The 12,715-nt window shown below is 26.7% G+C and overlaps 2 protein-coding genes across 2 annotated transcripts in view; one reads left to right on the top strand and one right to left on the bottom strand.

The window, feature by feature from the left end:
• Nucleotides 1-12,715, top strand: part of LOC100199520 (centrosomal protein of 290 kDa) — a 116,932-nt gene that overhangs the window by 18,886 nt on the left and 85,331 nt on the right. Inside the window, exons 24-30 of the mRNA XM_065813716.1 lie at nucleotides 436-540; nucleotides 647-689; nucleotides 762-868; nucleotides 987-1,076; nucleotides 1,185-1,313; nucleotides 1,396-1,626; nucleotides 1,744-1,917. Of these exons, the coding sequence (XP_065669788.1) occupies nucleotides 436-540; nucleotides 647-689; nucleotides 762-868; nucleotides 987-1,076; nucleotides 1,185-1,313; nucleotides 1,396-1,626; nucleotides 1,744-1,917 (879 nt within the window). The remainder of the gene's footprint in view (nucleotides 1-435; nucleotides 541-646; nucleotides 690-761; nucleotides 869-986; nucleotides 1,077-1,184; nucleotides 1,314-1,395; nucleotides 1,627-1,743; nucleotides 1,918-12,715) is intronic.
• Nucleotides 12,608-12,715, bottom strand: part of LOC105850839 (neuropeptide Y receptor type 6) — a 1,566-nt gene continuing 1,458 nt past the window's right edge. Inside the window, exon 1 of the mRNA XM_065813717.1 lies at nucleotides 12,608-12,715. This exon is cut by the window's right edge and continues 1,458 nt beyond it. The gene's annotated coding sequence lies outside the window, so the exon portion shown is untranslated.

Raw genomic sequence — 12,715 nt, 5'->3', positions numbered from 1 at the left:
TAATGGAGATGATGACGATGATGATGATGATGATGATGATGATGATGATGATGATGATGATGATGATGATGATGATGATGATGATGATGATGATGATGATGATGATAATGATGATGACGGAGTTGATGATAATGAAGATGATGAAGATTATAATTGATGATATATACTTGAAATTGTTAGGAATGTTTTAGATTTTTAGATTATTTTATTTTGTTTTAGATTTTTACATTGTTTTAAAGATTATAAATATTGATATTTATAATCTTTAAAATAATGTAAAAATTAAGAGCTCTAGTTTGTGAAATATAAATTTACTAAAAATTAGTTTTCTTTATTTCTCTTTTGTTTTGATTTTTATTATAGATTTATTTTTAGTTAAATAACTAAAAAAAATTGTTTAATAAAAACCAAAACCAAAATTTTATACATTTTTAGTTAAACAACTTGGCAGGAAGAAATGATGAACTACGCTGGGAGTTGCAAGCAGCAAGAAGTGAAATCACTAAGCTCACCACTGACTTAGAAAGAAAAATTTTTAAAGTAATAATAAAATTCATACAAATTTTTTTTTCATCATACTAAGCACTTATAACGATAATTTAGTATTGCATATTTCAACTAATTATTGCATTACTAAAATTTTTAGATTGATATATTGGAAAATGAAATTTTGAATTTGAATGAAAATAGTAAGTTTTTGTTTACACAAATGTTAGAGGAACTTGAGATATTTTTAGTTTATTTTACATTTTTTATATTAGGAGAAAATGTAGTTAAGATTAATCCATTGCCTCTCCCTGCTGGTGTCAATCCAACTTCAAAGGATATAATAGCTTGCCTTAATGAGTATCTCATTCAAGTACTCCAGGTCAGAAATCTGTGTAAAATGTATTCTCCTATGTACTTTTTACATAAAAACGCAATATTTGTAAAAAATAATTATTTTAGACTTGATGAAAATATTTTTTCATGTTTTGTTTTTCTAGGAGCTTTCTAATAAAGAAGGGATTTGCAATGATATGGAGCAATGTTTAGAAGATTGTCGCAGAAAATATTCTGTTTTGGCTCACCAACAAGTTGCTTTTTTATTTAGAGATTTAAAAGCAATGTCAAGTTAATTATTTTTGTTTTAATGACAATTTCTTGTTATATCAATCAAACGGTTTTTTTTGGTTATTTTGTAGAGTATATTATATCAAGAACATATACAACTGAAGGTGCAAGCTCAAGAAGAAAAGTTAGATTATGAAAAAAAAAAGGAAGATTTACTTCAGCAGAGAGCCGAAGATCATGTACGATTACAAGAGTTTGAAGTAAGTGACAATTCTGAATTTAAGTTATATTTTTAGATATTAAATCATTTATAATTTTTTGTTTTTGATAAATGGGTTTCAGCATTTTTTTGAGAAGTTAAAAAGTGAACCAGATGATAATAAACACTTACTTGTTGAAATGACTCGTAAGATTACAGTAATGGCTGTTAATTTGAAATCCATTACTCGTAAGTACACGGTTATTCAAGATGTGGAGAAAAACCTCCGTAAAGAAAACTTGAAAATTAGAAAAGATGCTATGGATTTAGAAGCTTCAGTTGCAAATAAAATTGGTGAACTAGAACGATATAAGGTATTTGACTTGTTTGTGTTTTCTGTATTTCTAAAGTATTTTGGAAGTTTATATCTTTTTACTACTTTTGAATAAAAAAAAGCAACTGTATATAAACTTAGTTGATAATATTTATAGGCTATGTGTATTTATAAAATCAATGCATTGCAGAAAATTCTGGACGACTCTGTGCCTAGCTCTGATTTAGAGTTAGCCAATCGCCAATTCAATGAATTAACTTCAAAATATCGAGATTTGTTGCAGAAAGATAATTTTCTTGTTGAGCGCACTTCTAATCTTGAAGGATTGCAAGTAAGTATAACATACAAGCAGCCATTATGCATATATCCATACACAGATCTGCAAATTTTTTTTTATTTTTTTATTTAATGTGATTATGTAGCACTGTCTACATATAAGCCATATTGCATATTTTTTACTCTAACAGTCTCTCAACATTAAGTAATCTTCTCCAATAATATTCTGTCAAATTGGATATTTTAGTTTTTTGAATCATACTCCATCAAGTTTTTTTTATCTTGTTAATCACATTCTATCAAAAAGAGTGCAGTTAATGAAATTTTATTTTTCATACACTTTAAAAATTTGAATTTTTTAAAAGTGTTTAAAAATTGCATTAATTGACATTAAACCACAAGGTCTCAGTATCACAAATCTGCATATACTGCAAGTTAGCTAATAACCAGTTAGAATTAATGCATGTTTGCTAAGGTATGTTACTGCCAGAAATCATTAACCATAAAGTTTATTAAGGATGGCTTTTTGGAATCAAAAGTTGAAAATATAATTTATTCCTGTTATTTTAACATAAACAATTATTCTGTGCTGTTTTTATAATAAAACTTGGATTGGCTGTTTGTTATTTGTAGGAAGATATCATGTACGAAGATATCATGTAGGTAGATATCATGTAAGAAGATATCATGTAGGAAGATATCATGTAGGAAGAAATCATGTAGGAAGATATCATGTAGGAAGATATCGTGTAGGGAGATATCATGTAGGAAGATATCATGTAGGAAGATTGCTAGTATAATTTGCAATTTTTAAAATTAAAAAACGGTTAAAAGCGAATTATTATTTAAAAACGAATTATTTAAGATGTTATCAAAGTTTTTATATTAAAGGGAAATTTTTTTAATTGAAATTTTTCTCAGTTAAAACTAGTCAAGTAAGGTTCTAAAAAATTACAAATAATTTATAAGGTTGTTTTATTTTAACATAACTTTTTTTCAAGTTTAACAAAATTTAAAAAAATCTGTTTTAGTAAAATTTAACATAGCTATATAACAGTAAAAATTTTACTGTTATATTTTTCTTATGAACCCTTAATTTAATTAGAGTTCTAATTTGTGTTAATTAAAGACATAATTGGTTAATAGAGCAGCTTTGGTGTAGTGGTTAGAGTTCTGGCTTCAGAACTGGAGGTCTGTGGTTTGAAGCTGGCTCTGGCCATATATGCATTATTGTTAAGGAATGATACATGAACTTCCTGGTTAAATGTTATTCTACGGTACTCAGTGAAAAGACCATAAGGAATTCTTGGAGCATCTAAATAACAAAATATTTTATGTTTAAAACCTTGTTTTCAGTTAAGAACATATTATTTTATTTACTTGTTTGTGACACGAATTAAATTAATTAAAGAACATTATAGATTCTTTTAAAGATCATTACATTTTACACAGTAAGCAAATTATGTTCTTTCAACGTTGCAATTTTGTATATATATGATTCATTTTAGACGTTTTGCAAAATAAATTTCATTTTTATTTTCAATGAATATCTGCATACGCTTAATTTCAAAAAAATCTGGAAAAATGGTCCCGATGGTGCTGAAGGAAAAATGTGAAAACAGATAAAAATATTTTGTAGAAATACTTTATATTAATTTTGAATCGTAAAAGGAAGAAAACAACTTATCGCTTACAAATTCCATAGCAAAACTAAAATATGAATATATGTCTAAAATGATTGCTTAACAAAAGAGTTTGTTCATAGTAAAAATTAAATGGTGCAAAAAATAAAGCAAGTTTTACAAAATTATTTTAATCACTTGAAAATGTTTAAAATTTATAGAAATATCAGAATAATGAAACTCGGTAGTTTTGATTCATAATAAAAAAGTTACAGAAACTTATTTTAATCTAGTTTTATTTTCTTTACAAGTCATACAAAATTAAAAACCCATTTGCAAGTTTCTTGTAGAAATAAACTTCTTGTAGAAACAAAAAATTCCTTGTAGAAATAAACTTTTATTGATATTAAAAGTTACAACGTTTGCAAAATATCTAATTTTTTTTTTTAACAGTGATTTTAAATATCTTTTTTGTATGCAAGATGTAACAAATTTTGTTAATAGCAACATTTGTTAAAACAAGAGTTTAAAAATTAAACACCATATATATGCTGAACAAATTTGAAATCTTTCATTTAAAATAACTTGAAACTTGTGTAAGTACAAAAATTTTCGTATAGTTAGCTTGCATGGTTGACTATTATTAAAAAACTCAAGAAGGATAGACTAATCTATAGAAAATTTTTTGTTGTTGAAATTCTAATAACATTCTATTCTATAATTATAAAAAAGATATAAATATTACATTTTACCTATAAAACACATTCACTAAAAATTGGATTAAAAACTAAGCTAAATTGTATGTAACTAACAGCAATGCTTACAACGCAGACTTTGTTCAAGATTGAAATCTTTAACAAATGTAGCTAATATCGTTACTCAAATTAAGTTTTATTTACAAAACTTTGTTTTTTCCATTATTCTACATGTTTGATATACTTTAATATACTTGGTAGTTTTCCAATATGTCAAATCAATATTATGTAATATTACATAATAGTCACTTGGATTACATATAAGTATTCAAAGTTATGCTGTGGAGAACTAATTTTTTCCCTAAAAATAAAACCAGATAATATTGTAGTAATTATTAAAAATCTATATTGCTAAGTATGATATATTATACTTAGCAATATAATAAGCTTTTTAATTTTTTACAAGATAACAAATAAAAGCTGTCAGCTTGTATTTGTCAGTCATTTTATTTATTAATTGAATGTTATTAACTTATCATTTTAAATAGTAATTTAATTATTTAGTTTTTAGCAATAAATTATATTTTTTATGTTTAGTAATAAATTATATGTTTATTTATATTTTTGGAAATGAGAAGATTTTCAAGATTTGCGAATAAAAATATAATCCTTTAAATATAATCCCCATCATGATTTCATTATTGTTTCCTTGATCCTTTTCGTTACACTTTTCTTCCTCCTCTTACTTACTCCTCTGAATAAGCTACCATGTTCACTTTGAATCTATTGAGATGAGAGTTGAGGATATGGGCTTTAATTTACATTGTGCTTTCCATTTTGGCGTAGTTTTTTATGAGAATCTAAATCAATACCTAGAAAGTCTTGTTAAGTTACCCAGTGATAACCCAAAAAGCCATTTGGAATAAAACTATTTTGAAATGTCTACCCATCTGTAGTCTTTATACTTCAAGGCATACAGCATATCGTAACACTGGTACAATTCTCTTAGCAATGAACTTCATGAGTCACAGACTTTCTTTTTTCTTTTTCCTTCCCTAACAATTGAACTGCAAGTATAGCACAACAAGGTCAGAAGAATCAATAATCTTTTATTTTGTGACAAATGTTAGATTGCCTCATTGGTATCAAGGTCTTTCAGTAGAAAATGTAGTATGAGCAACCGTTAACCCTTATTTTTATCAACACTATTCATCTTTATTTAATGGTGAATTAGTGCGTCCAGTATATCAACATTTTATTTTGCATAAACAATCTGTAAAAAGTGTTTAAATTTTTTTATATAGTTTTTATTTTAAATCTTGTTTTATTTAATTTAGGATTAGTGGTATTAGTCATGGTACCAAAATTTATTAAATAAATTGCTTAAAGATTTTTATAGAGAATCAGCTATTACCTTTCGAGTATGAAATGATGGGTCTAAATTTTGTTGTACAATGTAGCTGTTCTCAAAAAAAGTCTGTAATCCAAACTTTGCAAACTAATAAATGATTCATGATCTCATTTATGGTTCATGCAAGAGGTCATTTATTAATTTGAATTGTTTAAATTTACACTGTTTTGCATAGAAACATGAAACACGCATTATTGGAAAAAGGATAAGGGTTTTTAATTATTTATATTAAACATATGCTTTTTCTTTGTAAGCATGAATTACATAAAAAATTATATATTATATAAAAAAAGATATTGGGCACCAACTGATGCTTCAAAAAAAAAAAAAACTTGTTCCAACTTACCCTTACTCAAAGAGTAAGTTAACTATACTCAATGGGTAAGGGATTGCCCATAAATTACGCTTTATAAACACTAAATTTAACTAATAGACAAAACAAAAAAGATTGAAAGTTTTCCCTTGTTGAGTCTTTGACTTTAAAACTAAAAATTACCTTGCAAAAGTGGAAATGATCTCCTACTTCTATTTTTTAAATAAGTTTAGTGTTGTGTAATTTATGTACGATCCCTAAGTCACAATATAAAAAATTATTGTTTGATGTCTTATTTAAGTGAAATACAGATATATTTTACCCTTTTTTTTTTTAAAAATAATCTCAACTGAAATATTTTTTTATCAATATCATGACTACCCAGTAAACACAGATTGGTTCAGAATTGGTCAATATTTAGTCGAAATCGGTCAAAAATGGATAAAACGTTTAGTGACTTATTATTGACTAAAAATCGACGCATGATTTAATATGTATATTTCAAACTTTTTTATATATACGTTTACTAAACGTCGATCTAACGTTTAGAATATCGACTTATATAAGTCAATATTGTAAACCTTTAATCGACCATAACTAAACGTAAACATTTATAGATTTAAAATCTACGTTTTAAATCTTTAAATATATACGTTAATTAAACGTCGATTAAACGTTTACAATATTGAATAATATAAGTCGTTATTTTAAAAATATTTGATTGACGTTTAATAAACGTTTATTATATTATAATATAGTATTAAAGCCATTGATCAGAAGACTCACATAACAGCTTAAGTCACGCGGTTTTAATAGGCATAGTTAAAACGAAATAAAAAACTAATTAAAAAATTATTTTTTATTGGCCAAATAATTAAATAAGATTTAAACGCGTTTTCAAGATTTACTTCCTTATAACAATTGAAAGCAAAACGACTGATAAAGAAATAATAAACAAGTTTCGGGTGCGCCATTTTAATTCATGAAAGTTAAAAAGCTCTTATCGAAACAATCTGCCTTCCTAAATGCCAACAAATTGGACACCGATGTTTTAAAAACTATTAATGGCGACATTGACGCGGTTAAAGTTATGAAAGTCCTGCTGCAAGAACTTTTTTTGTAAGTATTATAAACAGTTTAAATTTATTTTGTAAACGCTAGTATAATTGTCTAACAGTAGGTATTCATCTTTGCAATAATCAAGAGGTTTAATAACTAAATATTCATTTTTTTGTTTTAGATGCAATTTAGCTTAATTTAGTTACATTTGCTAAAGAAAATTGGTGGAACAGAGCTGGTAAAAACCACTGCATATGTTATTTTGTGACGTTACTAACTTTTTAATGTCAAAAATAAACATGGATGGTACAGGAAATTTTGAAAACTTCCGAAATTTCCTGTACCATCCATGGGGCCTGGTAATAAAATCAGGTCTTTTATAACTATATCTTATTTATAAATTTCATCACTTTTATAATATATCTTATAAATTTCATGACCTATATAGCATTTATTACTTATAAAAAGTTTAAAAATTATAACGTAATTTTAATTTACATAAGATTTAAAACTTAAATAAACTGAAATTACTTTAACAAAATCAAAGAAACTATTAGACAAGACCTAAAAGTTTAATAAACGTTTAGTTAGACTAAATATTAACGCTTTATATACGTTAATTAGACTAGATTTAAATGTAAGTTAGACGAAATCTCAACGCTTTATATTCGTATAATAATCCTATAATATACGTCTAAAATACGTTTGAATGTTGGCGTTTTATGGACGTTTGTTCTAAACCTTAATCTGGATTTCATTCTAAACGAATAATCGACCAAATCTGAACATTTTGTCGAAACGTTGATTTGACGTTTAATAGACGTTAATGTGTTTACTGGGTATTGTTACGTTTTAGTTTTAGCCAAAATAATAATAATGATTATAAGTCATATCTGATGAACCAAAGCCTTCTATAATTACACGATCGGGTTTGTAAGTTTTTACGGCAAAAAATTAGGAGGCCAGTTTTTTATAAAATATTATCTGGTTTTTGACAGAATATGCTTAAATAATAAAAAAATAAAGTAAATAAAAAGTAAACGAGAGAATTTTAACCAGCTTAATTAAATTTTTTTAAACGTGAAAAAATGTTGAAATCATTTTTGTTTTTCTTTAAAAATATTTCTTATTTAAAAGTAATATAAACCTTAATAAAATTGTAACCAATATTTTAATATAATTTTTGTGAAAATAATAACAATGAATAAATAACTAATGTAAATGCTTTCTTATAGTTCTTTTATATTTGAAAGCAACGTCTTTTCTTTTTCTGCCATTAAAAAAGATTTGCTTATTGTATATGTTTATAATTTTATTAAAGTATATGTTTATAATTTTAAATGTTATACTTGGGGATGATTCTAGGATTAAAATGGGTGGGAGGCAAACCTTTAAAAAGTACCAACTGCTTTCTATAATAACATTAAAAAGTCCTCAAAACTAAAAATCACCTGACTTGAATGTGTCAAATGCACGAATAACTGACTATATTCTTCAAAAAACTGACATAACTTGAAATCTAGGCGACTAGGTGAGAACAAATTTGTATACTCAATGCAAATGGTGATTTTCTCAAGATTTAAAAAAACTTCACTTTCAGAGCAAATAAATTTTTTTGGGAGTTGTTTCATAATAAATTTAGCAATAAAGGTTGCATACATTTCTCTGTTACATAACACTATACTAGTTTTTCTAAATTTGTGAAATCCAATGCTTCCATTACATGGCCATCTTTATACTAACAGTATAAATGTGTAAACGAACAAACCGTGCCATAAAGCTAGTTTTAAAAATAAGTTAAGTCTTTGAAGCGAGAGGTTGAGTATTTATTTTACTTGAAAAGTTAAAGTGGTAGAAATTTTTTTACATAATCTGTTTTTGTCATAACATGACTTAAACATATTATGTAATATTCTTATGTCACTATCTGACTTTTGTGGTTTCAGGATGAAAAAAAATCTGGAGTATTTTTATGTAATATTTTGGTTAATAACCATAGTATTTTATATAGTTCCAGATCATCAAGTTTTTAAAGTAAATCGAATTTTATAATTTTTTAAATTTCTATTTGTATTTAATCTAATGTTTTTTGTAAACATTGTTTATTAAGTTAATTTTATTTTTGTCACCCTTTCCAAAATGTCCATTCCTTTAAGACTCAATTTGTTTCTCAATGAATCTTTAAGATTCATTAAATTAAATTTTTTTTATAAGATTTATAAACCAACTATTTTTAATTTTAAAAAAGCTTTTTTAATTATGCATTTTACCTATTTTGTACGAAAATTATTTAATCTAATTTTGCATTAATAAAACGTTTACTTCACAAATTAAACATATTTATTACTAAGTAAGAATTTATTCTTGGTTTGAAGTATGGTATGGTATGAAGTATGGCATGGTATAGCATTGCAATTATGAAAAGTAAAAAATCTCAGATGAATTTGATTTTTTACCTTTTGGTTTAAAAAATTTTGATACTATGAATTTCATCTAAAATAGTATTGATTTTTTCTGCAACAAAGTTACGCATGTAAAATGCTAAGTTTTCTAAAATATTTTTAAATAAGTATCGGTTTTGCTTAAACAACTGTGGAAGAGGAATTTGATAATCTTTATGAGGCAATTTTATATACAAAGTGGTGGAATCAACTTATATTGATTCAGTACATAGAGCATTATTAACAGATGATACATTAAAAATACTGAAATATAAAACCTGGTCAAATTTTCGAAAAACAAAGTCGACAGGACTTAAAGATGAATCTAACATATTTATGTGTTTGGTCGTATCTTTTTTCATAAAAATATCTGATTCATTTCAAATGATTGTGGCACATCTAGTAGGAGATTTTTTGATGAATCTGGAGTAGATATTAACAGAAAAGATAGAATTTTTTGCAGGGTCAGCAACACAGGTTTCAAAATGGAGCACAATTGTCAAATTCTAAAAAAGATCCTCTACATCTAGAAATTTCTTTAAAAGAAAAAGGAAAAAAGGTCCTTAAGAAAAAAAGTGTGGGGATCAGTCGCCCTGGCCCCCCTCTCTCTCCCTCCTGTGTTATCGGCTCTGTTTTTTAATGCAATGTCTACATAAACAGTTGGCATTGGTTCAAAATCAAAAGTAAGACTCATTCTAACACCATGATTTAAAAATTTTGAATCAAAATGGGCTTTTTAAACACCTGAATGCTCTTTAGGAAACCCATTCTTTCTATTGACAAACTTAATCTATTTTTTCAACTCAGCCTTTTTTTTAAACATCCAGGGGCACCCACAGGATTTTTTTATGTTTCAAATATGACACTTTCAGGTATTGTGCTAACTCTAAACCTAAGTATGTTTATGTCTATGCCAAAGGAGGAGGCTTTGCAAAAAATTGCGATGATTGAGGCCTGGGAACAAAAATACCCTAAAACTTTTCATTCATCGACAGGTTTTAAATTTCATTCAAAATATGAAAAATGGTTATGATCATGAAAATTTTTTGACCTGAATATGAAATCTCGTAATGTGGCTCTAAACCAGTTTCCTGCATGTTTTTCTCTGATATTGTAAAGTCAATACCAGTTATATTACTTAAGTTTAACACTACAATTTTCTATTGCAGAGTTTGATTTTAGATTTTATCTACCTTTCTTATAGACTGGCATAATATCATGTTTACAAAAAGTGTTAACATTTAGTGGATAAAATTTTTTTTTTTTTCTTAAATCAGCCTTGATATAATTAGAAGAACACTCGAGAGACCTTTTTTTTAAAAAAATATCCCGCTTATTACATCTGGAAAAAAAATCCCAACTCCTTCTATCAGTACAAACTTCCCATTTATTAGGTTTGAGAAAAAATTCCCTACGCATCATTTTTTATTAAGACTCCACTTTCGTTTATATATCTGGAAAAAAATATCTCCTTTGCCTTTTATTCCCACCTCACCATAAATATGTCATGAAATGCCTCTTATGCTGTAGTATAAGAGCTGTGTTTGTGTAATTTTTAAAAGGTCTAAATAGACTCCAATCTAAGGGTTGGAAAGGAGCAAACTGATACCTTATTTTCTTTAAATTAGTCTAAAACTTCAATTGAAAAGTGGGAGTCACAATTGTCTAATAGTAACAAACTTTCTATTGTATTTCTGGCATATTTTAGAAAGTGATGGAGAAGCTGCAAAAATTATACTTCTAATCAGGTGAGTTTGCAGTGCCTGCACATCCTTCGAGAGTATCATTTAAAAAGAAACAAATATCATTTTAAAAAGAACCATTCAAACTTCACAAATGAAATCATAAAAAATAGCAAAATTAAATTTCCACTGGCAGAAACAACAACTGCCATAGTTTCTAAATTGCCTCTCTCTGCAGAAATAACACAATTAATTTTTGTTTTCGAGCTACAATATGATCTGCAGTTTGAACAGTGTTAATAACAGTTTCATCTATAGTTCAAGTATCCACGTTTAAGCTTTAAACAATTAAGAATAGTTAATAAATTAATGTAAAACTTTCTAACGTTTGTTAGATTAAAACTGGAAACACCTTCTTGACTTGTTACTTTAGGTTTACTTATTGACAGTTTTTTGCAGTATTCTTATGTTATTCACTTTCCATGCTAAAAAGCTAATTTCTTCCTCAAGAAAGTCTATAGTACATGTCAAAAACTTTTGTGACGTATTGACACCAACAATCTTCTTGTAATCCAGTGAAAATCCAAATGAGAAATATTATTATGAAAATAGGTAACATATCTATGCACCCGGGTATATCATATGTATGTATATATATGTATATATGAGATACCTTTTTTGATTTCATGTAACCTAATATTTGCTGGCCTTACTGTTACCTTTTTCAGTATCGGGACATGCTTCTTTAAGGTATCTTAAAGTCTTTAGCTGCCTTTTGTGTAATAAAACAGCATCAACAGCATTTTTTGAAACACTTTAAGAATTTATATATATATATATATACACACACACACACACACACTCACGTATATATGAATAGTTTCGTATATGTGCATCTACTCTTTTATAATACAATACAGTTTTTTAGAATTAAAAATGGAAAACTTTTGAAATTTACTTCCAATTGGAATCAAGTTAAGTTGAAATGTATTGCCCTGCAAATATTTTGCCAACTAGCTCCAACATTTTGGTTACAAACAGGGGTACAGATCCCTGGAATAATTGGACAAGTTTGAGTGAACCATGCGTATATAAATCAGTTCAGTTTATGTGTGCTTGATACCTTTTTAAGTATCAGAAGTGTTATTATTTGTAATAACTGTCAGCTACTTTCTACGCTTTTTTTTTTCTTATCTTAGTTTATCTGTAAACATCGTATTTATCACTGTCTCTCGAGTGAATTCTACACAACATTTATAAATCTTAACCAATTCAGTCTCAGTAACTAACATTTCTTTAGAGGTTATTTATAGTTTTAAGGCGTTTCTGTATATGTAAAAGATCCTACAAAATAAAGTCTGCAGTTTTGGGCGTCGTTATTCTCGTTAAGACGCCGGAAGTCTAAAAGAGGTGTAGCATCAGAAGCTCTGATAAATCAAATTTTCATTTAAACATTTAATTTTCAAATCTTTATTAGCGCAAAACGTTTCGTGACTAACGTGGTTTTTGGAAAATAGAAAGTTAAAAAGAAATTATTGATTTTCTTATAAAAATTACGATAATAGTTCTAAAAGTTAAAAAAAAGTATACAAACAACAATTTGTTTTTCAACAAACATGTTTTGATGTAC

The sequence above is a fragment of the Hydra vulgaris genome, chromosome 12 (genome assembly GCF_038396675.1).
Source record: "Hydra vulgaris chromosome 12, alternate assembly HydraT2T_AEP".
Lineage (NCBI taxonomy): Eukaryota > Metazoa > Cnidaria > Hydrozoa > Anthoathecata > Hydridae > Hydra > Hydra vulgaris.
Note: the sequence above shows the minus strand (reverse complement) of the source record. Positions and strands in the feature narration are given on the sequence as shown.